General features: G+C 36.5%; 1 protein-coding gene across 1 annotated transcript in view; it reads left to right on the top strand.

Annotated features, from left to right (window-relative positions):
* Window positions 1-27,729, top strand: part of ANOS1 (anosmin 1) — a 129,123-nt gene that overhangs the window by 42,569 nt on the left and 58,825 nt on the right. The window contains exon 3 of the mRNA XM_058829524.1: window positions 26,478-26,540. Within this exon, the coding sequence (XP_058685507.1) occupies window positions 26,478-26,540 (63 nt within the window). The remainder of the gene's footprint in view (window positions 1-26,477; window positions 26,541-27,729) is intronic.

The raw sequence follows: 27,729 nt of genomic DNA on the forward strand, positions 1-27,729 counted from the left end.
GTGGATTAGTCTTAACCTTTGTCATGACTTTGCTAGCTTTTACAAGCCTTTGCCTTTGATCATTAGAGTTACTGTGAAGAGGAAGAAAAGAAGCACAAACATTTGGCATTTTGAACTTGCAGATGTCCTACACATCATCTCAACTCATCTTTCAGCTTCCATCCTGTAGTGTCACTTCCCTGAAAAAGTTCAATTGCCTTTTCCTGAGTCCAGTATTTCATTCAGATAAGTAGAGGCATCCTTTTCCCCCCCAGAAAAGAATTTTTATTTGAAAATGGTGAGTTTTAGTTGGTTCTAAGTGCAGATTTAAATTTTTCTCTCTGTATCTGTTCTTAATTTTGATGCCTCACAAAATAGTGCTTTTATACTAGGAGAGATGACAGCTTATGGCACACTGAGAAAATTGTGGTCTTATGCAGTCATTGAAATTTGTTTGGGACTTCTGCCTCTCTGAGCTTCTGAAATGAGTAAAATGAGCTGCTCATCTTGGTAAATACATTAGTTCCTGTGAGTTTTTTGTCTTGTTTCTTTAGCATTACACAGTATTTTGAAACTCTATTTTTTTGCTTGCAGTCCAGTTGGCGAGTCATCCTGATTTTCATTTTTGGTTTAGAGTATATGTTTTTATAAAATATGGTCAGTCGAGCGTATGTTCAAAATGGCCATATTTGCTCTTGAATGTAACCAGGCTTCCAAAATAATGGCAACCATCAGGATATTCTGAGAGAAAACTTTTTTTAAAAGAGATTGTGCAGTGAGAGGTTGAAGTGAAAAGCTAGAAATCTGTTAAATTTGTAACAATCCATCTTAGATTTCCCCACCTGGGCCCCAGTTTAGAGATACTTGTACATGCTTTCTCTATGGTGTTCTTCAGGTAAAAATCCAGTCTACAGGGAAGTCTCTGTAATTTTCTCTGAAAGTGTTGTTGTGGTAACAGCACTGAAATTCGTTGAAGTTTCAGAACCATCTTTCCAGATAGTGTAATTCTGAAGCTAAACAGCAGTGCTCTACTTGGAGTAGTTCTTACTACTTCAGGATTTGCTTTTCCTTGTTGATGCAGAAATACTTACAGAGGATTACAGCCTAAGCTCCTAGAACCTGTAGGGTTCTATTTGCAAGAATGTCTAGATAAAATATCTATACAAGTATAAACTCTATCTTACCAACAAATTATGTCTGTCTGTAATACTAGAATGACTATTGTTTATTTTATAAATAGCAACATGTTGCTATTAATAAAATAGGTTAAATATCTGTTAGTGACTGATATATCTAGTTAGGCAGAATTACAAGAAAAGAATTACTAAATGCCTAATATTTCTTTATTTTTTTGTCCAGTAGCAAATTAATGTCTAAAATTGCATCCTCAAGTAGTGCCCATTCCAGGCGTACCCACACGGAAACATTCCCACATCATGGCCTTGGTCAACCCTTAAAACACAGAAGTTCGGTATTTTTCATAATTTAATTTATCTCTAGTGTTACTTTTGTTCTGATGCTTCTGTTCTGTGGTGAAACGGACACTCTGTGAAGACTGAGCACATCTGTAATTGTAGTTACCTTTTTTATGTATAGTGCTGTAGTCTTATGTTGATTAATTTTTATTTGCATGGGAAACAAGGGAATTATCTCTTATGGAGCTTTTGTGCCTCTAGCTATATAGGATCCTAATACAATCAAAGAATGAGCCTGCTCTGTAGTGTAAAAGCATATACAATAGCATCACTCTTTTCTTTCTATATGGAACGACTTGCTTTAGTGGACTCTGCTTTGAGCAGAGGGAGTTGGACTAGATGCTCTCCAGAGATCATTTCCAACTCTAACTATTCCATGATATAGCTATAGGTATCATCTTGAAGCACTGTACAAATTAGAAAAAAACAGACCCTCTGATAGTTTATAATACATGCTTATTTGGACAACACATTTCTTACCAGCCAAATTAAGGGATGAAAAATTGAAAAGAGGAGGTATGAAATGTGAAACACAAAAGGAAGAGTAGGCAGATACTCTCTTCATTATCCAACATAAAAATGTCTTTTTGCTTTGAAATGCAGATTTTGTTTAAAAGAAGAAAAATAAGAGAAGCCGCATTCATATTCAGGTTGATGTGAATATTTTAAAGGAACTGATAAAACACCTTGGAGGAAGGGGTATGTGCTAATTTTAGGTTTACACAGGCTGTTTTTTGAGCTGCAAGATAGTGTCATTTAAATTTTAGCAGTCTACATCACTAAGGAGTATTGCAGGTATGACTGATAGTTATGTGGTCACTTGATAATTGCAAATGACTTTATTCACAAGGGGACACTGCTCACACTTCTGGAATTCACAGTTGTAAGAGGAATACAGAAAAAAATACAAATTAGTCTAAGTTGTGATATGACCACATTGTTATTACATAGAGTTATGCCAATGTTAATTTGCACACTAGCTATCCTGCTAAGTGGTGTCCTTGTTTTTTTGATTTACATTCACACTTACTGCTTGTGAGAGGCTGCCTTAAGTCCGTGGATGAGAAGTAAATCAATCACTTTTTCTCCTCTCCTTTGAAACTTGTAGTTTACCTTCAACCTGTGCTTTTACCATTCTTCTAGTTCAGTTGGCTGGGCTTTCTCACGGTGAGCAATCACTTAGCAATTGTTCAGAGTTCAGGTCAGTGCAGTGTTAAGGTAAATTCTCCTCCTAGCACAATACATGCCTTTCCTTCAAACTGTAATACAGATTCTGGTTTGTGCACTATGCTTTCTGGGGTTCTTACAGCACCACTGAAGAGGTTATTGTCCCCCACCTGTTTATCATTTCTTCCCCCTCTGCACTATGCCCATGATTACTGCTTCTTCATTCTGATGCTCCAGTTGAGCACATCCTAACCTCTGTCAGTCAAACAAAGGGGCAAATTTACAGTTTTTGATAAGCAGCCTAATTTTGACTGGAAAAAGTCAAAAGACCCACCTGCCTGAGGAAATCTCAGGGTACAGTATTCTGTTCTGCAGAGAGCACAGCAGAAGACAGAGGTGGGATATGGGGATCACCACAGCAAAATCTGAATGTAGTACTTTAGGTTTGGGGATATCTGTGCTGTCACCCAGGGACAGAAGATTATTTTAAATGGTGAGTTGCTTATAGGTGACTGTAACTCATGTAGGAGTACGGTTCTTTTGATTTACCTGCAGTTGAGTAATGCCCATTCTTATTGCTGATGAACTTTGTCTTGGCAAGTTCTGTGTTCTCTGTATTCTTTGACTTCACTGGATCTGTAAAATGGAGTAATATATACCTCCCATGGACTTTCTTGGAAATATATAGATATCACTTGGTTTAACCAAATACATCGATATCACCAGGTCTGGTGTTGTACTGAAAAATAATTCTATCATATGCATGTGACATTAAATACTTAGGTTTATCTAAGAATTTAAATTTGTCATGAAGCAAAAGCTGTGATGATCCTTAAAATTAGGGTTAATACTGGTATCCTGCAGCTGTCTTTGTAGAATGAAGTATTTCAGTGAACATAGGAAGCTTATACTGTCCAGTGTCTTTGTTAGGAGTCTGCACCAGCTCAAGTCTGGTGGGAATTTATGTAAATCAGCAGTGAGAAATGGGAAAGAAAATATGAGTACACAACACTTTAACAGAATAACAGCCACACTGGTGGAAGGGAGGCTTGATTTCTTGTCAAGTGCTAGTCCTAGTTTTATATTTTTTGTTTTTTACCAAGTAAGACTGGAAAGTTATTTTTAGGCTACACATGCGGGCATGTAGGGTGCTGGTCACTAGTGGATAATACCACTGAATTCTAGAATCATTTCTCATGGCATCTGGTCTACTACAAGTAAGAAAGAAAGAGTAGCAAATAACACACACACACAACAACAAGGACTCATTATGGTCTTTACCAAGCCAATAATGAACGTTTTTCACAGTTTCTTCTAATTATATCTGTGTTTACGTTTTATTGTGCTAAGTAGGAAAATGATTGCACTATGGTAGTATAAATGGCTTTCCCAAAGTGGAAGCTTTACTGGCATATTTATGGGCTATTCAATGTGTTATAATATTATTATATAACAATATATAATACAATAATATTATGTAATATACAATATTATATAACAATTCTATATAACTATATAATAGTTATATTAATATATAAAATATATAATGATTATATAATTATATAACATTCTAATATATATTAGAATAGAATATGTTCCATTTGGCTAGATTTGCATTTTGGGTTAATTCTGGATTTTTCCCTTCTTTTGGATGATAACCAACACTATGATGAACTGATAGGAGTGAAAAAATTCTGCCGTACTTTGTTTTTCTATTTCCAGCACTACTGCTAGATAGATAAAGAGCTTGATTCTTCTTACATATCTTCAACTGCTTTAATAGATTGTATTAAATTAATATCCTCTTAATAATACTTGATAAGTTAATTTTGATTTAAAATATATACCGGTCTGTCGTGAGCATTGACTGTGTTGGTTGTAGTAAACTCCTACATGGCTAACAATAGACAATGAACTTCTTGCAGGTTATGGGTATAATGTCTTTTGATAACAGTTGGCATAATGGAGCAAGAAGATGACTTGTAGATTGGTGGCCTACGTAGTATTTTTTCTACTTGCACCTCTGCATAAGTCCTTGCTATCCTGACTGAAGCAGTCACGTGCTGCTGTGTAAATCATCTCAGTCTTTTTAGTGATGGTGGTTAAAGCTGATGGTTGAGATGTGAAATGTTTTGAAAGTATAGTGTTTATTTCCTGTATTGTGACCCAGAATTTAAAAGGGACAGTAATGTAGTTCTTAGGAAATCAAATGCTTTACTTCCCTGTGAAACTAAAACTTCTGCTCTATTTCATGTTGTTCTTCTGTATTTTTTAGCTTCAGTAAAAAACTGGCTTTCATTTTCATATTTAAATCAGCTCTAAGAGACTAAGGAGCTACAGAGTGAGTCTGAGACAAATCTAATTTAGAGTTCAGATTGAATAATTTAATACTGAAGCATCCTGTATGTCAGCTGAGTGTGGGAAACAATCATAGCTAACTTTCTTGAATATGCAAGGTAGGGGGATAAACCTATAATGATCATACTTGTAATTTTCTTTGAAAGAAAAATAGGTCTGGCCTGGCTGGATATTATTTAAGCTGTTAATTGTTCTAATGTGTTTTACAATTAAGATGAGGAAAGAACTGACATCAGAAGCCATCTGTAGCAGCTCTTTTGCTTTTGGAGTTAGCATAGAAGGGTGGTTACATAATGAAATAATCTACAAAGTTGTCTGCCAAGTCTTTGATCTGTGGATCTTGCTTCTTCCTAGATGGCATGTCTCCTAAAATTATGACAATATGCAAAACATATTGTATGACTCAGAAAATAAGAAGTGAAGTTAATATATTGTTTCAGTCTCAGAGTTTTTTTTTTTACTAAAATTGACTTAAAATTTCTTTACATGATTTTCCATGTCTTTTTACTCAACAGACTTAACAGAATTAACACAACAGCAGTTTGCCTGCCTAACAAAAATACGCAGTATGACAAATACGAAGTAAAAATACAGATGAAACTTCTTATGTGCCTTGTGATGTGCAAAAAATGCTGTAGCTGTGACAAAGTGACACCTTTGAGCTTTCAGAGAGAAATTCTTGCTGTGTCCTAAATCCTAGACTAGGACATTGCATTAATTGGTTCTCATAGCTGAGATAATGCTTGAATCTGTTTCAATGTGATCAGAAAATTATTTGAAACTTCTACCCTTCAGAGCAAAATATTTCATCTGGGAATGGCACAGCACATCCAAGTCTTCTGGAGTATTGTTCCCCATGTGGAGTCAGATCTCTTCCCTGGGAATACAGAGTCTCTTTGTAGACACAGGCAGGTCTGTTTCTAGGCATACATTTCCTTCTTGCGGGGTGGTTCTATTGCCATGTAATGTCAGATTCCCTGCATCCTGTAAATCTTGTTGCCAAGCATTTCCAACCAGCCAGATACAGTTGGAGAAGCTGATGGGTGTGCAGGAATGTTGGGTGAGGGCATCAAGCTAGAGGGACAGGCTTGAGGGGGAAGAGGGAGGGAGAGAGGACTTAAGGTGGAGGCCAAACTGGTGAGCATCTCTTCTGTCACAGTAACGTGACAGGTCTACTGTTTCACTCTTCTTCAGTGCAAACCAAGAGAAGTCATCCATTGCCCAAATCATAAACAGACTTTGTAGGGGCAATCATATTTTCAATTCTTTGAGAATTATTTCAGGAACTTCCTCAGCACTTTTATAGAAGTTTGGTACAGTGCAGAAGTACTAATATCATATATTGTTTCCATCATATCATGTCTACATATTTTAGACTTTCAAAGGCAACCAAACATGGGAAAATATAAACTGTTATGTATGTGCTTTTCTGTTTTTGTAATAAGAAAGTCCTGTTAAGTTTTTAAAATCTCATTGCTTGCTATCTACCATAAATCCTCATAAAAATGTAATTGCATTTAATTTATGCACATTCAGTACTAGACACAACTTAACTGTATAATTAATCACTGTATCAACCTAAATTTTTTCTGCATCTGTTGTTGGAGTAAACATATTGCAGAAGCTATACTTATAATCTGTACAAATGTACAGGCAAACGTTTTGAAGAGGAGGCTGGTGTGTTTCAAATTTACATAAGTTTATTTTTCTCAACATCTTTTCCTGTTTATTAAACTATAATGATGTTACATCATTTGTAGTCAAAGTAAGGAACTGTTGTAAATATAGATTAAGATTTCATCAGTTATTATCAATAAACCTAGTCTAAATTGAATGTCTGGGAATAATGCCAACTTTTATCAAACCATACAACCATTTTATAATATTTCAGAGAAAAATAATAGGAAACAAGAAAATGTAAACTCCTAAGTTAAGTTTTCAACAGGTCTTGGAATTTTTAAGTGCCAAACATGTTTTGTGTGCTCTGAATCTATTGACTAAAATCCTTTTTGAATTACAAATTATTTTCAGCTTGAAAGCCTGTTGTTAGGGAAATGCAGCCTGTGAATACTAATTTGGATCTACTTTAGCAATTAAGAACTGTAGTTTGAGCTGGACACATTTTCTGTGAACTGTTCTTTATTAGTAATGTGTGAATGCTACACCTACAAGTTATGCTAATGAAGTTACTATCAAGTTTAACAGACATTAGTAATTAAACACAATATTTTTGAAACTAGTAAAAAGGTCTAGAAACGCTACAGTTACAGTTACAAAGTTGTAGAAATTGTGTATTCTGTATTGTTAAGAAGCTTCAGCAAAGTTCACTGTTTAATCCTGTGCAATAATTTAGGTACTTGTTGAAAGGGATAGACAAGAACTATTAGGACACAAGATTAATAAAATCACCACTTTATAGACATTTACAATAAAATAGAAACATTTTCATACAATTTTATTGCTTTAAAATTGCTGAAGTTTAGTAAACAACATTTTAAATGTTTCATATTTTGACATTATACTAAAAATGTGCTCATCTGTGGAAAAAAAGTGATCTACTAATCCTTCACTGATAAAATGTAAAACTAATTGCACTGGAAAGAAACGGTAGGACAGAATTGCAATTTTTCTTTATAGGGCAAGCTGTTTCACACTCGAGTAAACAAATGCATAAAGAGAGTTGAAAAATGTAAAACTTTTACTTTAAAAGCTGCAGATGAAAAAATGCAAACTTCGACAAGTATTTACAAAAATTAATGAATTCAAACAACAGAGATGGTAAACGAATAGGGAAAAAAGACCTTTTGTGATTAACAATCTCAGTTTTCAACTATCTATTATCATAATGTGTGGGATATGATCAGGAGTTATCTTTCAAGACTCAATTAAAGCAATTATAGCTGTATTGAAAGCCTGCTGAAGTAAAGGCAGATATCATTGATGTCAGTCGACTTGGATTCTAAGACTTCTTGGCTACTTGTAATTTTTTTTTTCATTTTTAAAAATCTTATTTCTTATGATAGAGTTTTTGTAATGCAATTCCTTGCCCCTCCTCTGATTGTTTTTCTTTTGGCCAGTAGTATATGTTCATTTCTTCCATTTTAAGCTTTTCAGGGTTTGATAAAGTTTCGTTCATTTGCATTTTGCTATCTACAAAAATATCAGTTTTAGGAAAGATAAGACATATATTTCTCTCTCCTTCAGCCTGGATTCTTCATGTCTCTGAGAAGCACTTGAGAAACTTCTGAGCTTTTTAAAAGAGAATTTCTGAAAACAGTTGTATATGCCCAAAACTCTTGTGAAGATGCAGAGCGAAGTGTAGTTGCATGGAGGGTGAGATACTGTAAAGTTGTAAAAAGCAAGGACAGTTCACAGCTTGGCTGAGATTTGGAAAATACTGCTGGAGACCATGGAGGCCAGAGCTGAAACCTGGTAAATTCTCCAATTCCCATAACTTCTGGCTTTCACAGGGGACATGTGAGATTAGAATAAAAAGCTTGACTTTGCTGCTTAATACGTGTGGCAGTTTGAAAATAAAGTAAGAAGTTGCGATGTACGCAATATATTATTGCAAACACTATTGTTCAGTCTTAAAGTGTATAAACTTTTTGCCTGAATTAGTGGCAAAGTAAACAATATAAAAATGATTTAATGAACAAATTTTAATTCATCTAAAATTTGTTTATTGGACCAGTCATAAGCAGCATGGTAGCATTAGTGTCTTCTTTGTGAGGACATTTTCTAATTCTCAGATTGCTCAAATTTATGTGTCTATATTTAAGAACTTCAGCAAAAATAGGGCAAATCATGCTTTATTATTTTAGAATGCAATACTCCTTTCTTTCAGGATTATGGCAGCAGTTCACATCTTCTAAATGCAGGAGAAAAAAGCATTAGTGCTTCATTTTTTTATTCATTTAATGGTTGCTTTAAAATCCCAAATGTAAAAGGGATGAGGAAAAAAAAGAAAATTTTCCAGACACAATTCATTTTGGGGTTGGCTGTCCATAAGGCTGTTTTCTGTATCAATTGATGTATGAAGGGAAAGTCTTCCCTTTCCTCAGCTCCTGGTCCCATCTCCCAGTGCTTTATGTTGACTTGGCAGTGAGCAAGGTGGTCAGCTCACAGATGTGGCTGGAAGCTGCTCGGGGTGGAGGAGGTGAGCAGGCGGAGGCTTGTCAGCACTGCCAGCCTGAAAGTGTGTTTAATGTTTTAACTGAAGTACTAAAGGGCCAACACAATGGGCTGCACAGACAGAGTGGGAGGACAGAAGCAGAGCTTCTGCCCACAGTTGATGTGGTTTATGCTCTTCTTGGAGTCACACCTGCTCATCTCTGCTGATTGCTCACTCTCCTTATAAAGGACTATGGGACTGGAGTCTCACTTGAAGTGCTTAAAAACTGGGGGCGAGAATGCCATTTCTGGACTTCATCTTGACGAATACTTTTGTGTGCTTCTCACTTAACCTTCACTGATTGCTTTGTAAAGGCACTATCTCTCATTCCCAAACTGAATTAAATGAGTTGGAAAACACTATTGTTCTGTTTTCGTATCACTTGATTTGCACTTGGTTGGAATGGCTCTACAAGAAGTAAGGCACTGGAAGGTGAAGCCCAGTACGGGTCTTGTACTGTGCATGATCTGCATAAAGTTGAATAAAGCTTTTGTAAGGCATTAGCATAATTTGGAGGGGGTGGTGATGGTGGTGGTGTGTGTGGAACTAAACAGAAAACACTGAAAAGCTTTGGCATAAACACACTCTCAAGCATATTTATATATAGGGGGAGGATGGTAAGTATTCTGGACTGACGATGTGTTCCTGTGCAGACTTGGAAAGTAAATGTCACTGTTTAGTCTGCTTCTGCTTTCATGTGTTTTTGAAGACACTGTTTCAAACATGAAATGTCCCCATCTTCTATAATATGTATTCTTTTAATTTAGTGAAAGTGATTCTTTTAAAGCTGCATTTCTGCTTATTTTTTAAAAAGGAATCTTGCTGTAAGGTAGTTGTTATTTGTAATAAAAAACAGTAAAATGCTGTGATAATGGAAATAGTTTTTGGACACTCATATAGGAAATGTAATGATTGATTGTCCTTCCTGGGAATAACTGAAGCAGTTTGAGTTATTAATATGGCGCATAACAAACTTCAGAGTATTTTTTTCTTCTGAGATATTACATGGAAGTTTGCAGAGTAAATGAAATTTAGTTCTGCTATTACAATGGGAAAGGGCAAAATGTGCCAAAACTATCCTTGAAGGAAATAAAATAAAGCTCTTAAAAGAAAGCCTTAGATTATAGTACTTGCAGTGCAAGTCAGTTACTTGAGAACAGTTAGTGCTAATAAATTAGCTTAAAATGCATTACAGATGAGGCTGGTATGTTTTTTCTCTTCTACTTCTTGGATTGGATTTGTGCCTGAAGAGATACAGTGACATTTTTCAAGAACTGAGCTATAATGGTTTTTGGCTAGAAATATTCTTCTACTTTAAAAAACACTTTAATGGCCTTAATACTGTACCTTTGTCATACTGTTGTCAGGTCCAGGAGAGGAGACAAATATAAAATTTTAGCAGCAGCTGGTTTGGCAGTATAGAGTTTTTCAATACGCCTTCTATCAAAATACTTACAGGGTTGTAATTACAATGGCATAAAAGGGCTTTTACTGGCACAGACTATTTCAACTTAACTGTTATAGGCTCTGTCTTTAAGAGCACTTTTTATGGTATTGTAAGATTTATCTAGATTAGAATGACTTTGTATGTATCATGTGTCTTTGTAACCAAAATAAAGCCTGAGATATACTCAAGAAGTTTAGATTTTCTAGCACAGATGAAGTCCATCTTTGCCAGTGCTTGAGTTGAAGTCCATCTTGCTAGTGATGCTCCCTTGCTGGAAAAGCTCTTGCTAGAAAATATCTTGATGTATTTATTCATCTTTGTTGGTCATCTTCAGGCCTGGAAAGGATTGCAGTAGTTCGACTGAGCAAGAAAATGCATGGATAGAATGAGAAAGAAGGAAGTAAATCTAATGGCCACAGTGTAGTAGATTAGAATCTTTAAGCTACTTTTCAATGTCTGAAGGAAAATTGTATTCATAGAAGAAAAGTAAAAAAGACATTATTTGAAGTGAGTGGCTTAAAAATTCAGGTATAGATTAGTGTAAGTGGTTAAAATTAAAAAGAGATGGATGTATTTGGACAATGAACTGTGACAGCTGTTACTGCTCTTGCCTTTTGTAAGAATATGACTAGAAAGATTGTTTATGTAAGTGGCTTGGCCTAAATGTTGTTTCAGAATTTGTGCCAAATACATAATTTTTTCTTAAAATGCTTTGAGCCAAAATCTGTCTCCTTGATTGCCTAGGTGGCTTCTACTAATTTTAATGAAAATTGTATGTTTTAATTGAAGAACGAAATTGGGTCTCTGATTCTGAGGTTGTTTCTATATGAATGTGTAAGCAATTTTAGGATACTTGAAGAGCACATTTGTCAGATGCATGCAAGCTTTCATGGTGTTCCATTAGGCAATTGTAAAATGCAGAACAGAGGGATTATATTTCTTTAGTCAGGCATTATTCACATGTTTTTAGTTGTCAAATCCTGAGATATTCTTCATTCTCTTATATCTAAAACTTCTTGTCAAAACTTTTTTTGCTGTTCCCTAAAAAGGGTAGCTTTTTCCTCATCTAATTTGTAACAATTGGCATTTACAATAAAGACTGTATATCTATTACATGTTAGAAGTAATTCTGTAAACATTTTCAGTGTACTAGTAGTTTGGCAGTGACAATTTTTTGTGGTGGTAGGAAACTTTTATCTAACTGCCTTGTGAAGGTTAGTGAAAATAGAGAATTATTTTTTATTAAACATTAAACAATTGATGCATTTATTCAGACAAATATATAGGATGGTTACCCTAAGGTGCTTATATATTAACCTCTAGCAATTTGCACTAAGAAGTGCTGTGGAAAAAATAAAAAGGCAAGGACAATTTGCTTGAATAAGCAAAAACTGGTGTCTTGCTGGTTCCATATATAGACCCAAACATATTTGAAATGTCACAGCAATATAAAATTATATAAATTCAAATTGGGTTGAAGGAATAAATATGAGTAAAATCATATAGCATGTAAAATCATGTGACTGGTGCAGATTTTATGTCTTGGACAGAAGTCTCTTCCTGAGAAGTTTTCTATCTCCTTTTCTGAGTGTTCTTGTATTTAAGAAACAATTCAACTACAAGATTATAAATGTCTGCCTGAAATAGTCATTACAGAAGTATTCTGTTTTCAGGAATATTCTGGAATATTACAGTTCTTCTTACAGCTTCTTACAGCTGGGTAAGAAGTGGTTACTCAAGACTGTAATTCCACCATGCCAATCAAATTAGCAATACTTTGACCACTGATGGGATTTGAGATTCAGATATTTTGAATTCTTTGATTCTGAATTTTGAATTCTTTTCACTTACTATGTGATGGAGATACCCAGACTCTTGTCAATGAGGATCAAGTTAGTAACCTCCAGAGAGATAATTATCCTGCCCTGCAGGGAACACCTGGATGTCATCCACCAAGTGGTTCTTCACATGCCATTACTGTATTGATGAGATCTCCTTCAGCTAATGATGAGTTCAGTCCCTGTCTCCCCTGTCTCATGCAGCTTAGATATGAGACTGGATCCTGCAGAAAGGCCATATTGTTTTTTACACATGAACACCTGGTTCTACTGGACCTTCTTAAGAATTCTGGAGGCATCCATGTGGGTCTGGCAGGTGTGAGATACCTAAGAAAAAGTGTTTGGCTTTCAGGAGTAGCAGCTGGAAGCGAGTTGCCATTATATTTGATATAGATATCTGTGAATGGGCAGTGGTCCTTGGTACTTTCTTTCCTGATGTTTGGTTTTAAAAGGACAATTTAACTAATAAAAGAAAATCCTTTGAATCCCTTTTCATTAAAAGAGCTATAGAGAAAATAAAGCTAATAGAAAATAAAAAGCATGGTAATATCCTGAGTGAAAAGCTGCCGTATTTGCTTACACATTAATTTACCCTCGAGGATGTACTGCAGTCCTTAGAGATGACTTCACAGAGAGGTTTACAGGACTTTTTTTTCACCTTCCCACCCCTTTTCTATTTTCCTAACCATTGTGCCATTGTTTTCTTTCTTCCATTTGCAGTGAGTCCTCCAACCTACTATCTTATCATTCATACCTGGAATCTAAACCCTAATCCTGTTTTTATTGAGATGTGTGGTAAAAAATATCATCCAGTTAGAGCTGCTGCAACTTCAGAGCTCTCAAGTAAAGATTTTTCAGGATTGTCAAGTTTTGCAGTTTACAATGACAGTAACTACAGACCAGTTCACAACTACACGCTTTCTATACAACACTGAGCATTCTGGTACTCTTTCTTATCTGGACATGGCTTACTGTGAGATTTTGGATGCCTCTGAGCAATCAGAGGGAGTCAGTTCCTGAGATTGGTGGGCACCTGCAATCTGTGCTGATTTAATCTGGAATTATGACTTCTGGTTCAGACACTTTGGCTGTAGTTCATTAACTAGTGTGCCTTTCCGTGCATATATTTGCATAAAAAGACAAGTTATCCAGTTCGTCTGTCAGTACAGTGCCATTCAATGTACTGGTTTCAAGACAGTTGTTCTCTGGGGGCTTAATGCCAATTTGCTTCCGTAATCTTACTCTGATTCCTCTGAGAACTTGCTTAAGAGTCCTGTTAAGATGAATGGCAGAAAACTAGGTGAAGCATTACATATCCCAAATGCTCACTTAATATTTTTTTTTGCTGTGCTACAGCATCACCTTTATCATGATTATATTCCCTTTCAAAGACTCGTAGAATGATTTAGGTTGGAAAGATCATGAAGTTCAAGTGTTAAAGATCATTTCATCATCTTTACATCTGCACACTATGATAGCTCACTTTAGGATGTCTAGAAGTGTGTTACTCTCAGTCTTTGCCTTTATGTATTGCAATTCATGACAGGAAAGATCAGTGTGTTTGAATAACATTTGAAATTGGTGGATAATTAATTAAAATACACAGCTTCCAGGTTAAAGCTAAAAAGAAACCAACCCGGTACCTACTGAGTCACAGTTCTAGAGTACCTTTAAAAATGATGTCTGATACGTTGTCAGCTAAATTTCAAATTTAAGAAAAGCTTCAAAATAATTTTGCTTGTCCAATTACCTAAGTTTATACAGTGATGAAATGTAGTGATGCCTGTTTGAGCTGCAGAGGTGAACTATAACATTAATGTGCCCTGAAAGTAGAGTGTGCTCCTGTGGGCAGTCTGTGACAGTCTGGACAGCCAAATTGTCTTCTCTTCTGCCTTGGAAGTAGAAATGGAAGTAGAAATGCCCAGTAGTCTGCCCCAGACTATTGACAGGGAAAATGTATCCAGCTCGATTCTTCCAGCACAAGGCTAAAGTTTGATTTAACGGTTTATGTTCTATGACAGTTTAATCAGAACTACTTATTTATTAACTCAGCTGCCAGTTTCTCCTGCTTACCTCTCAACACCATAATGTTAACCTTCATTACTCAGCCTTGGAGGGAAAATCAGATACTAGTTGGTTTTTAGACTGTAGTTTTATGGCTGGCTTAAGCTGTTACAAGTTCCGGCTCTCAATTAGAGAGGTGTTTACAGACTCCTCTCTCTTTCCTTTTTGCCCAAGCCCCCAACCCAGACATCTGATTTTTATGAGATTACTGAGTGAGTTGAATGGGAAAGTTCGCTTACCTAAAAACTGATCAATTTTTCATCTAGAATGCCTCTTTTAGCACATTTAAATCAAAAGGAGTAGGCTAGTAGGAGCTAGTCCCAGTTTTGATGGCATTATGGCTTTAGATTTGCTTGTGCTCATCACAAAACCATAACCTAAAAACCCATAACAATTAGAGATAAGGAAATTTAGTATGGATTCATAGCCTTCCTTGCTCATATGTAGCATGCATTGAAAAATAATAGGAGAGAAGGCATTTTCTTTTAATAATTTGAAAAGACTTTGAAACAAATAGCTACTTTAGGTTAGTTTGTTTAGATTTAATTTTTTCCCCCTCAACTAATATGTGAAACTATCTAAAGTATTTCCAAGCAGAGTTTATTTTATGAATTATCATGTAAACAAAAAGAATTTTAGGAATTTTAATGTTTCATTAGACTGTGTTAAGGTACATGAAGAGATGATTGTGAAAGGATTCACATTATCTCTTCACAAAAGATTCAATGAATACAATAGGGTTTCTAAACATGGGACAGAAAAACATTCAGTGTATAGTGGGAATATATCTGAAGAAGCCAAGATAAATGTAGAAAACTTGTCAGAATTTCCTGTAACTTTTTGTCTTTTTCTTCCTGTTGTACTTGGTATTAATGGATTTATAGCTTCTACATTTATACAGTTGAGCAATATTTATATTACATAAATAGAACACAATCCTAAAAGTACTTGTAGGAGCACCATATTTGTTTGTTCTTGCTGATTGTCTTCACCGGTTTACTCTGAAATTTAAAAATATCCAAATTTATTGATCTTAGTTTTTTTTCCTTCCTCTCAGATATTTGTGTCATCAGTCCAGGTCAATAGATTTTCCCTTAAAAGCAACAAGCATAACTTCTGAGTACAATGAAAACTTTCTAAAGTTACTGTTATTAGAATGATTGGTCTATCAGTGAGGTGGACAAGAGATATATTTAGAAGTACTTAGGCCAGGCAATAGAATGTGTATCGCACACTTCAGAGTAGGGGATTAATATTTTTTTTCCAAGACAACCTCCTTTTTTTATTTTTCTGTTCCTTTTCCTCCCCCTTTGCCATAATTGCATGAAGAGGCTCGCACAGATTCCTGCTGCCAGCGTGTGATACTTAACCTGACCGAAAGAGCAGCCTCACAAAGGAAAGCTTTTCAGGTCCCCCAGTGAAACAACCACTGCATTTTATTGTGGCGTGAAATTAGAAGTGAAAAGCCCTATGGCTCTTGCTGTTTAGTAATGCGGAATATGTCGTTTCTGATGGTGATGGTAGTGCTGGGAGGGAAATGGAAAGCCAGGGGAGAGAAACAAAGTAACAATTTAGACAAAGAGGGCCTCCCTTTTTTTTTGTCGTCTCTGATTGTTCCGTGGTCTTTAAAACCATAGAACTGCGGTGGATACAAGCAAAAAGAACATTTAGTTGCGGCTCTCTCATTCAGAAATGTATGTGTGAATTTGCAGGGTGCTGTATAAGGCGAGTCATCTGTTATCAGAAGAGTTCACTAGTTTAACTCATTTATAAAACGGCAACAAAAAATGTGACTTTGCTTGGAGAGAACAGTGCTGCTCTGACAGACACTCTAAGTTGCACAGCAAGATGGTGTTTATAACAAGACTGTGTGTGGTTTTCTGAAACTGCCTTCTAACAGATTGGAAGGGGAAAGTGTCAGCTTGAAGAGGCTTTCCCTTGTCTGTTTAAAATTAAAAGAATGATGTTTTCTCAATGGAAATTCTTCACATTTATAAAATGTCAAAATATTTATGCTCACTTTTACTTTAAAAGTATTATGTAATCAGTAAAGCAAATGGTCAACTTTTAGAAAATGAAAAGGCAGTTTATGAGAGAGACATTACATAAGATGGGCTTCTTTTTTATAGAATCATAGAATCATTTATGTTGGAGTAGATCTTTAAGGTTCATCAAGTACAACTGTAAAGTTATCTGTGAGCTGAGCACTGCCACTGCTGCTGGAAACAACTGGTGAAAGTGCATCCCCAGTTCTAATATCTGAAGGGAATACCTGATACATTTTGCAGCCTTGTGTTGTTAGCAGTAAATATTGCTGTTATTTTTATTCTATCTACATTGAAGTGGAGACAAGGAACAGTGGCCTAGAAACAGTAGGGAAAGACAGATAGAAATTTTCTTACTGAGTTGCTTACTGTCTAAGTTCCAGATGCAATCTCGGAGAAGCTTTAAAAGCAGAAAGGATAAGGTTGACTGATCTATAACATTGGTGGAACAGATGAAAACATGACAAATCAGTTTACTGGTAAACTGCACTGCAGAACTGCAGCCTAGAGAAAGTTTGAACAGAGAAGCAAAGCTGCTAATATTGTTTAATTCAAGGAGCTCATTTCATTGTTCATTAATACAGTAGCTACAGTGCCAAAGAAGTCTGTATGTAAACAATAGCACAGAAAGAAGCAGGAAGGCACTAAGCAATTAAAGCTATTACCACTATCAGGTGTCTATTACAGACACCTTCTTAATGTTTTTAAAGTGTATTACTCTTAGTTGGATTTAAAATATTTTATTCATTTTGCTGCACTATATATTTCGCGTGTGCACTTGTGCTTCAGGCTTGGTTTGCTGCTTTGTAGCATTTTGCCAATGCTGTGCCTTATATCTTGACAGGTGAAAACTCATCATGTGGAGATTTAGAATAAGGGCTAGGAAGAGGTTTGAAGAAAAACCAGATTAATTGGCTCTCGATGCGGCACACAGAAGCAAGGTCACAAGGATAGGGAAATGATCTTTGAGGCAACAGTTTAAATTGGGATAATTAGAACAACAGTTTTAAGGCCATAGTAGGTTGGTAAATGAATCAAAGATGTGAGAAAAGAAGAGAGTGTAAAAGAGTATTATCTCTGTAGCAAAGAAGTGGTAGTGGAACAGCTATGGCACTGAGAAAGAGCCAAAATATTTGTACCTATGATAAGCATTTCAAAAGAACTCCAGGAGAATCAGAAGTGCTGCTAGGGCATACCCCTTCATGGTGAAAGGTTGATATTTAAGGCTCTCTTCTAAGAGAAGAATTCATTGCTTATACAAGAGGAAACAACTGAACAGGAGAGAGAAGGCTCCATCAAATAATCTGTGTTTAGGAGATTCATCTTGAATGCAGGAGATCTGAGTTCAATTCCATGTTTCAAAATCAAGCAGAATAAGAGCTCAAATTGTTCTTTGGTGACTGTTAAACTTTAGGCTATGAGGCAGAAAAAGAGAAGAAAGTACGTGTCCCAGTTTCATATGCTGGTACAAAACCCTGTAACAAATTTTGACAAGAACTGGTCAGGAATGAGCTAATGCTTGGGAGCCAATTTTCTGTTGACATCGATGGCCATGATTTTGACTTGGTAACAAAGAATAGAAACATGAGAAGAGTCTTAGGATTATTCTGTCCTTTCAAACAAACACTTCTGCTGGCAAAATTTGACATGCCAGACAACTCAGCTATACAGATAGATACCAAGCTGTCAGAGTTGAAAGTTGTTTTCATTCTAAAAGGATTATGGTTGAAACTGCTGCATTTCAGCTGAAGTGTGATGATATGGCTTCTCTCTCTTTTTTCTTTTTTTTTTTTTTTTTTTTTTTTTTAAATAGTAACTTACTTCCCAAATATTTTATGTCAAAACAGTTCCTTTTTCAACACTTCCAGTGATTCTTGCCTTCGGTACATGTACAACTTTTCTGGCAGCTTTTACTTTCTGTTTAATTTTGGGAATTAACAACAAAGGCTACATGGACTTCCAGATTATTTGACCTGTAGTTCTTGGCAGTGGTCTTGGTCTTTCTGGTGCCATAATTTTAGGAACAAAGACTGTAATGCTACTTTGTATATTTAAATGTTTGACAGACTTAACTGCTATACTGTGACTAGCCCTTTCCCTATCTCTGTTCCAGGAAATACTGGTACTGTTCCTAGTCACATCCTATAGGTCACAAAGCTCCCTTTATTTGCTTAGGGTATTGAAGGTATTCAGTAATTCAAATTGCTAACAGTTAATATTGTGCAACTGGCACCCTGATGTGTACTGAAATGACCTGGCCAATTAAGAAAAATAAATGTTCCAAGCTCGTATTTTTGTTAGATAACCAACAATTGGTTCTTCTGCATATATCCTTTACTCTAAGTCTTAATTTGATACTAGTAAGTTTGCATAACTGTGGAGAGTAGTAATGCCTATCCGAGTGTGTGCTTTCAGTCCCTCCACACCCAAGTAAAATAAATACACACCAAATACAGCTATTTGCTATCACAGTTTAAACTACGTTGCTCAACTCTGCATCCAGTTGAATTTCTGAGAGATGTTCTATTCTGCTCTGAAATAACCATTTGAATGACCAGACCACTCTCCAAATTGCTGGTAGCACAAGATAGGAGACAGCTGCACCTACAACTGCTGCAGTTTGCTTCACTACCTATGTTTCTAAGCCTTGTAGGAAGCTTAGTGAGCAGAGCTGTGCTCAAGTTTTTGACCACATCTCTGCTAAGGTAACAAAATAGAGCTTCAAACAAATAAGTACATTGTTCTTCTCTCATCTGGATATTATTTTGAACATTTTTTTACTATGTCCTTCTGATTTTTTTAATTGGAAAATATTATAGATATGTTCTGCATGGCTTGGTGAAGTGAAGGTTGTAATGGACTTCTATGAGACACTGACAGTCCCATCTGCAAAACACTTTCTTGTTTATTGAGAGCACACCCTTTGGATATGAAACCAGAAGTTAAACTTTTTAATGCTGGTTTAGAAATGCAATTTTTAAAAAATATTTCTTATCTAAAGTAAGAGATATTTCTTAAGTTCTATATTTCACCTGCGGATTGAATGTCATCCTTGTTAGATAAGAATTATTAAAAATAAATCTCAGTTGCATGTATAATATGCAACTAATAATAAGTAACTAACATAATTATTATAACATAATAATAATAAGCTAACAATAATATGTGTCTCTTGTTATACAGTTTTGTTATTCTTGTCATAAGGGATATACCAAAATCTGCCATGAAAAACAATTCTCATTCCTCATGACTAAGGTCAGTGCTTAATAGCTTATACTCCCTCTGATGTTTCGAGGTTGGAACTCAAGACAAAAATGCTGTATTCCTACAACCTAATCCTTGGCACTTCTAATGCCAAGTTACTTTGCATGAGGTCCCTTTTGAATTAATCAGTGAAGTCTCATAGGGTGTTAATCCCAACCTGCAGGTGCACCCTTGTGTGGTGTGTTATAATATTATGTGATGGTGGCCATGTGGCTTCTATTCCTTGTCCCTATCAGTTCCTAATTGCTACTGTAGGACCCTGGAGGTTTTTGCTTCGTTGGTTTACCTTACAGTTGTTGAAGATTCAGAATAGTTAAGGTAGCTGTAACTGCACCTCCAACAGAGACAACATTCCCTTCATTTCTGTGCCAGCCATTTTGTTGTACCTTGTTCTGAGCAGTAGACTTCTGAAAAATACAAAGCAGTCATTATTAGCTGTAAAACATAAGATTACACTGTCTGAATGCAGGTTATAAATGAAGGCTTTTTCTTCCTTTATATATACACGTGTATGTGTGTATACATCTATTAATTAGAATAAAGTAGTACTTGCAGATGATAAGGTCCACATTAGCAACCTGTTCCTTATCTGTCCCACCACAATCCACATCAGGATGTCATCAATATAGAACAACAAAAAACGTATTTCAAGAAATCTAAAACCCCCTAACTATTTAAAACCTAGGACCTGGCTTTCATTCAAAACCAGCTCTACAATTAGCAATACTTTCAGACAGTATCAGCTGGGTTCCCAGTGTACATGATAATGTCACAAAATAACCCCAACTGTAACTAATTTAATTAAGACTTGATCCTCAAATACAAAATCACTCCTTTTCACCAAATCATGATGCTCACTGACCTATGGGAGAGAAAACAGGCAGCACAGACAGGGAACCATTCTCTGTCATTTAACCCTTTTGTTTATTCAGTTACAAGGGAAATATATTACTAGTGTAATTCTCATGAGAACCTCTTTAATATAAACAGAGGAGCAACTCCAGGTAGCCACATGAAACTGCGATTTTACACAAAAAGATTATGTTGCACAGTTGCTTCTATTAGGCTTTCAAAGTTTTGAAGATAATGTAAACCTCTTCCAGTCTGCATTGTGCAACTGAATTTTTCAGGAGTTGGTTGTGGTTTAAACTGAGCTGACAATGAAGTTCCACACAACCTCTTAGTCAGTTCCCCCCAAGATGGGATGGGGGTAGAGATTCAGAAGAGTAAAAGAGATAAAACTTGTGGTTTGAGATAAAGACAACTTTATAGGTAAAGTAAATGTTGTGCATCTGAGCAAAGCGAAACAATGAATCAATTCACTGCTTCCCATGAACAGGCAGGTGTTGATCTGTCCTCAGGAAAGCCAGGCTCCATCACATAGAACGGTGACTTGGGAGGACAAAGGCCATCACTCCGAATGCCCTGCCCTTCCTTCTTCCCCCATGGTTATGTGCTCAGCACTATGCCACAAGATAGACATCACTTGGGTCACTGGGATCAGCTGTCCCTGCTGTGTCCCCTCCCACCTCCTGCACCACCAGCCCTCCCTGGTAGGATGGGATGAAAGCAGAAAAGGCCTTGATGTGTATGTAAGCACTGCTCAGCAGTAACAGAAACATTGCTGTGTTATCAACACTTCCAGCACAAATCCAAAGCACAGACCACACTAGCTATTGTGAAGAAAATTAACTCTGTCCCAGCTTAAACCAGCGCTGAGCTAAAATGTCACGCTGAGTTCTAGAAAGCTGATGACTAGTGCTCCAATGATTCATTCTTCTAATGTGGGAGGAGTGGGAAAAGAGAGAAGCAGGAGACTGACTCGATGTAAAATGGATCTCACAAAGTGCTGAGGGGCTTCTCAAACAGCATATATCAACCTACAAACTAATATGACACCTACTGATTCTGCAGTTGAACCCTTCTCTTTGGGTTCATGGTTTTTTTTCAGCCTGAATAACTGACTCATTTTTTTAGATCAGCTTTACTTCTAATAGATTATTTTAAAGAAGATAGATGTGTTCAGTGGGTGCCTGGCCTGATAGGGTGTATGAGCACCTGAAATTGCATAAACCTGAAGGGCTGCAATGCCTCTTCTCTGGCACTTGGACATGAGGAAAGGTGCCCACAAACTGAGTGCAATCCCATGTGATACCATGAGCCACTCATGTGGAGCAGTGCTCATGTGAAGCCCTTGAATCAGTCGCGATGTCCAGCGTGGATTTTGGAGAGCATTGGGAATGATCCGCTGGGGAAATGAGATTCACCTACCTGCCTATGTAGAATTCTTCACTCTTGAAATTCTCACTGCATATAATCCTGAGCTTTTAATTTTATAACATACAGTCACACCTCTGTTTTTTGGGGAAGAGATTTCAACTGGAGATTAAAAAAATTAGAAAAGGGATCTTTATTAAAGTGTATCTAACTTCAGTGTCAGAATCGAACTTCTTTCATTTTAATCTGCAGAATGCAAGTAATTTGCTGTTAATCTTGTACCCACCTAAAAGTTTAGGAGGACATGAATTAACACAGGAGAGACAAATATATAAATAGACTTTTACAAAATGAATTGACAAAAAATTATGTATATTCCTCAAATGGGCAGCCAGAGTCCTAATATTTTTCACCAAGCTAGCATGCAGTTCATTGGTTTGAACTAGGTAAACGTGCAGCTGTGCACTTACTGTTCTTCAGACATTTCACAGTCTGATTTTTGAGAAACAGATGATAAAAAAATTTTAAATATTACAAAAAAATCTTTAAAACATTGAAGATGTGTAAAAAACCCAAATATCAAAGCAGTTATTTCTGTCTTGCTGCCTGTTTCTGTTTTACATTGTGTTTACTGCCACTGTGCTGAGATTTCCAGATTCAAAATCACTTTTCTCATGGTTCCATTTGCTGCAATCGTGTATTTAAATGTATGCATCACAAAATTGTTCTCCCTAGGACTGATGAATACTATATTCTTCTTTGACTCTGGGTGAATTCCTGACCCTATTCTCTACTTAGTGTTGATAATGAGCAAATGCATTTTTCAGGTACTTGTTCTCATGCGTGGCCAGTTATTAGGAGATTGTACAGTGAAAGGTGTTTTGTTTTTTATTTTTTTCTCCCAACCATCTAAGTTCCATCGGACAGCAAAGCCACTCGTATTGTACATATGTTGTAAACATAAGCCATTAATTTCTGACCTTGCTGTTGGGATCAGTGGGAATGGTGAAAGCTGATGAAAAGAAGAATTCTATTCCAGCTGTAACACTTAGATTCATTATTTTTACAACAGTTTGCATATGACTTGGTTTCCACTCTGATGAAGTATAAAGCCTTTTTAGACAAAAATATGGTGGGTAGTCTCTTCTACTCTGACAGAAATAATTTCTTTTGGTGTTTAAATAGTTAAAAATATGTAATTTGCAGCCATTTAATTTAAATATGATATTTTAATAAATATATGGTAATTTAATAAATATGTATTTCAGTACTTAAATGATGTTTTGCAATTCATTAGATTCTGAAAAGTGCTGTGTTGGTGTAATTCTCTTCCATTCAGGTCAAAAGCATAATTTCCTAAGCAAAAGTAGACTTAGTAGACTTATTTTGAAAACCCCTTTACTAACTAATGCAAATGGCATGAATCATATGCTAATTTCCTGGTTGCTTTATTTATAGTTTAAAAATTAGAACAGAAAAGAATTCTCTAACATGGCCCTTAAATGCACATTTTTTTAAAAAGATGAAATAAAAAAGACAACCCAAAATATTTTAAAGCAATCACAACCCTTTTTTCCTTGAATGAAAACGTATTTTGATAATTTCTAATTTTATGCAGTCTAAATATCAGCAGGTCTGTAGTATTATATTATACATAGATTAGTGCCTATGAGAATGTGCATATGTACACACACCCTCCCACCCCCCAAATTTTGAGGGATGACAAATAGTGGGGTGTTGCTGCTGGAGATGAATAGATCACATGGACACAGCTCAAGGTGTGGTGAAAGGAAGAGAAAGTTTATTTTTCCTTCCAGGATTTATAGGCTTCTTACCACGGCCAGGGATTGGATGGTCAGGATAACACTTTCTCACTGCACTGGCCATGAGAGATGCCCATCACAAGACGTGTAACAGAAAGAATGTACACATATCTATGTTTACAGTCACTGTCCTGGGAAAGTCTTTAGAAAACTATGTCAGCAAGCTCAGAAGCTGAGTTTTCAGGGTGACACTGGGGTGCTTTGTATTAGCAATTGTTTGCAATTGTTTGGCTTTTGATGCAATTGCTTAGTACTGAATAATAGCTCTGCAGCAGTTTAGATGAAGAAAAAAAGCCTCCAAGTTCCAGATTTTAGCACTGGGGTTGATGAAACAAGCTCTTTAGGAGGATTTGAGTTATCAAGGCCGGTGTGATTGACTCCCATCATCTTTCTGAGGAGTGCCACTGTCCCATAGTGTTCAGTGCTGTGTTTCAGATCTCATCCTGCCTCAGCAGTGCAGAGCCCACATGTGGTGCCAGGGTAGGGTGGGGGATGGCTCCAGGGGACCAGTGGCACCTGGGATGCTCGCTGTGCCTGCTGGAGGTCTGCCATCTACAAGCCTAAGCTTAGCTTCTGTGGGCAGGTGGCTATGTCTGCAAGGCATATTTTTATTAGATAGAGCCCAAACCAGCTGCTAGGTCCTGGTTTTCCCAGATTCCTCCTTACTCTGAATCAGATCCCCAGACAATGGGAGTGATCTCAGGATCTCAGCTCATTTACGTTTTAAGTCGAGGACTCAAAGGTGAGACCTGGATCCGAGCTTTCAATGTTTCTAGCTCCCCACTTTGGGGAAACCTCATACCAGGTTAGCCAGGAGGATAAATGCACAGGCCTGTGTTTTTCAGGTGTTCTCATCTTTGCTGTTGCAAGGTTAATAACTATCTCTGTAGCATTTTTGCCTGCTAGCACTTACGTGTCACCCAACATGGTACGATGGTACAACTCTACTAAAGGCAGGCAGTTTCAGCAGCTGCCCCTGGTGCCCTGCCCAGTGCTCTGAGGGCTCCTCATACAGCAGGAGTAGGGAGATTTTTTTTTTGTTCAAGTGTTTAGGTAGGTGTGTACCCTAATCAGAGTCTGTAAGAGCCTATGCAGGCCTTATGACAAGCTCCATCCTCTCTTTCCTTGGCTTATTCTGAGAGCAGCTGGACTGCAGGGCACTGCTTAGCCCTGGTTCATTTTGTCCATGTTTGTCCATGTTCTCTTTGCAGATGCCCATTGTCTCTGCCTGTCCTGAGGCAGGAGCTGCTGGGCCCAGAGAAAGTTGCCTGGGCTGTCCTGAGTGACTTTGGAAACAGCCACAGTGGTGTGAGGCATCAGGTGCTGGAGCCATACTTGCATTGGAGACAAGGACTGGCACAAACACCTTGAGCAAACCTGGCAGTCTTGGGCATCACTGGCAAAGTGACAGAATGGTCAAAATGTCTCTCATTTTGTCTTTAAACCACTTATACCTCAGTCATTTTTGGACCAAATTCATTGAACAGGAGGGTTGTAAAATGATGTGACATTGGAATTGGGCTCAAATGTGCAGTATCTATACCACAGGAGGAATAAAACTGTGGGATTAATTGAATTTACTGACTTCAGTGACATTTTATAATGTATCCTTCTAATTAATCTGTATACAACACATTGCGAATTTTGAAGACATAGAAACTGAGTCTAAAATACCAAAATATATATGAAGAAAATGCTTAATTTTTAAAACACTATTGTTTTTACTACATTGATGATACAGGTGTACCACTGAGGTACAGGCTATATGTATTCATGTTTGATTTTGAATAGCATAGATGTATATTGTTCCAATCTAATACTGTGCATAAGAGGAAATTACATAAATACTGCTTTGTGTGTTCTTTTTGGTACAATAGGTATCTTTCCACTATTACCAGGAGGGATATTAGTAGCTCCCAACAATGCTAATATTTTACAGCATCTTATGTCTAATAAAAGAAAAGGATGTGAATCTGAACTTATGCTGTTGTAAATGCTCTTAACAGTGTGTTGTTTTGTATTTTTTTCATGCTGTGTGGAGCTTAGCTCTGTATCTCAGCTCTTTTTATTAACCATGGCACCAGAGGTTGAAGGTGAAGTCATGATAATATGGTACTTGAAATAAAGTGATTTTGCTAACAGACCAGTGAACATTATCTATTTATACAGAAATAGTGTTTTAACCTCTGCTGAGTTTACTCCATAGCTTGATGAAATAGTTTCTCACTTGGGAAGGCAATGTGCCTGTCTAATCTTTAGGCTGGTCAGTAAGGAGAATATTTCACTTTCTGTAATTTAGAGTAGTGCTTTTGACACTGTCTCTGTGATCCAGGAACATGGTGTTAAATGGTACTAAGACTTACATCCAGTAAGTTGGAATGGCATAATAAACAAGTCAGTTAATTGCCTTGTACTGTAAGAAATACTGAAAATATTTCTTGTAGTCTAACCATGACTTCTCATGACCTTGTTCTGACACCATGACTCAATGACACAATTTTATCCCGAGGAGCAGTGGATTATTTTAACTTCCTGTGGGCCGAAAAACTGGAGAAGAAATAAGGTTATTTGTGGTTGTTTATTTCATTCCCTTTCTGACACTTCTCTGCCTCCTGATTCTTCCTAGTGCCTGGAGCCCTGCAAAGAGTCCTGGGACCTGAAGAAAAACCATTGCCAAAGCTTCTGTGAGGTAGGTCAGCCCAAGGGCATGCTTTCTCACTTTGTTCTAGCAGTCTCTTTAATTTAAATTATTAGCTTCAAGGAGACAGCTGAAAACCATGGTATTTTTCAGCATTTGCCTTCATTTGAGAGGGTACACATTTAACAAGGTAGCCATATTAATTCTGAGTTAAAAAGGGTTTTTTTCCTTACCAAATGATTTATCTCAACTTGCACTTTAAAGACTCAATCCAGTCGCATTTGCATAGCATCTCTCAGAGGGTGCTGTTACATCCCTCCTTTAAGATGCTATTTCTACCACTTTCCCTTCTGTCTTTCCTGGCCATGTGTAAGAAATCTTTGTTTAAAAGATAAAATGTTATTGTGTGAAAAATCCTTGTGCAGGATAGCTGGAGCAGATGACTTCTCTGTATGTGAAAGTCAGTCTGATTTATAAAAGGGTAGCTCCCCAGGAGTAACTGGATTGAAGTTCAGAAGACTACTGTCAAAATACGTAATTATTCAAGAACAAATAGTTTGAAAACTGTTTTTGAACAATCTATCAAAATAATCTGTAAAGAAGCAAACCTGAGTCAGTCAAACTACAACAAAGAAGGAGATTTTTTTATTGGATTTGAAACATGGTTCTGAGTTGATGCAAGTGATCTGTTGCAGTTCTTAAGTGTTCTTTAGTTCAAAATGGAAGTATCAGCTCAACAGAAAGTTGCCTTATTCCAAAAAAGGCTCAGATATATTCAAATCTATGAAAGTTAGTTTTTAGGAAGATTTTAATGTTTTCCTAGTAAAAAAATAGAAGTGACCTTACTTGGTACACTGATCTTACAGGTACATTGATTTAACGCCTGTCTCTTTACTGTGGATACTTTTTTTCTGGTATAAGAGAATATTTAAATTATTCTAAGGATCATGAAGATGGTTATGAAAAGCTGTAATTTCAACTAAAAAAATCCTAGATGTAGCAATAGGGATTACTGAACTATTGATATATGTAGGTACAGCAGAAGACAAAATAAAGGTTTCTCATGAAAACCAAACCTTGTAAGAGCTTTTTTAACCCAGGTTATTTGCTTCTTTCGCATATAAAAAATTCTAGAGTACTGTAAAAAAATGGTTTTAGTGGATCTAATTTGTGTTGTTCTTGTATATCACTCTTCACTCAGACTGTATGTTTCCAGATATGGCTGAAAATATGTATAAAA

Source organism: Poecile atricapillus, chromosome 1, assembly GCF_030490865.1.
Source record: "Poecile atricapillus isolate bPoeAtr1 chromosome 1, bPoeAtr1.hap1, whole genome shotgun sequence".
Taxonomy (NCBI): domain Eukaryota; kingdom Metazoa; phylum Chordata; class Aves; order Passeriformes; family Paridae; genus Poecile; species Poecile atricapillus.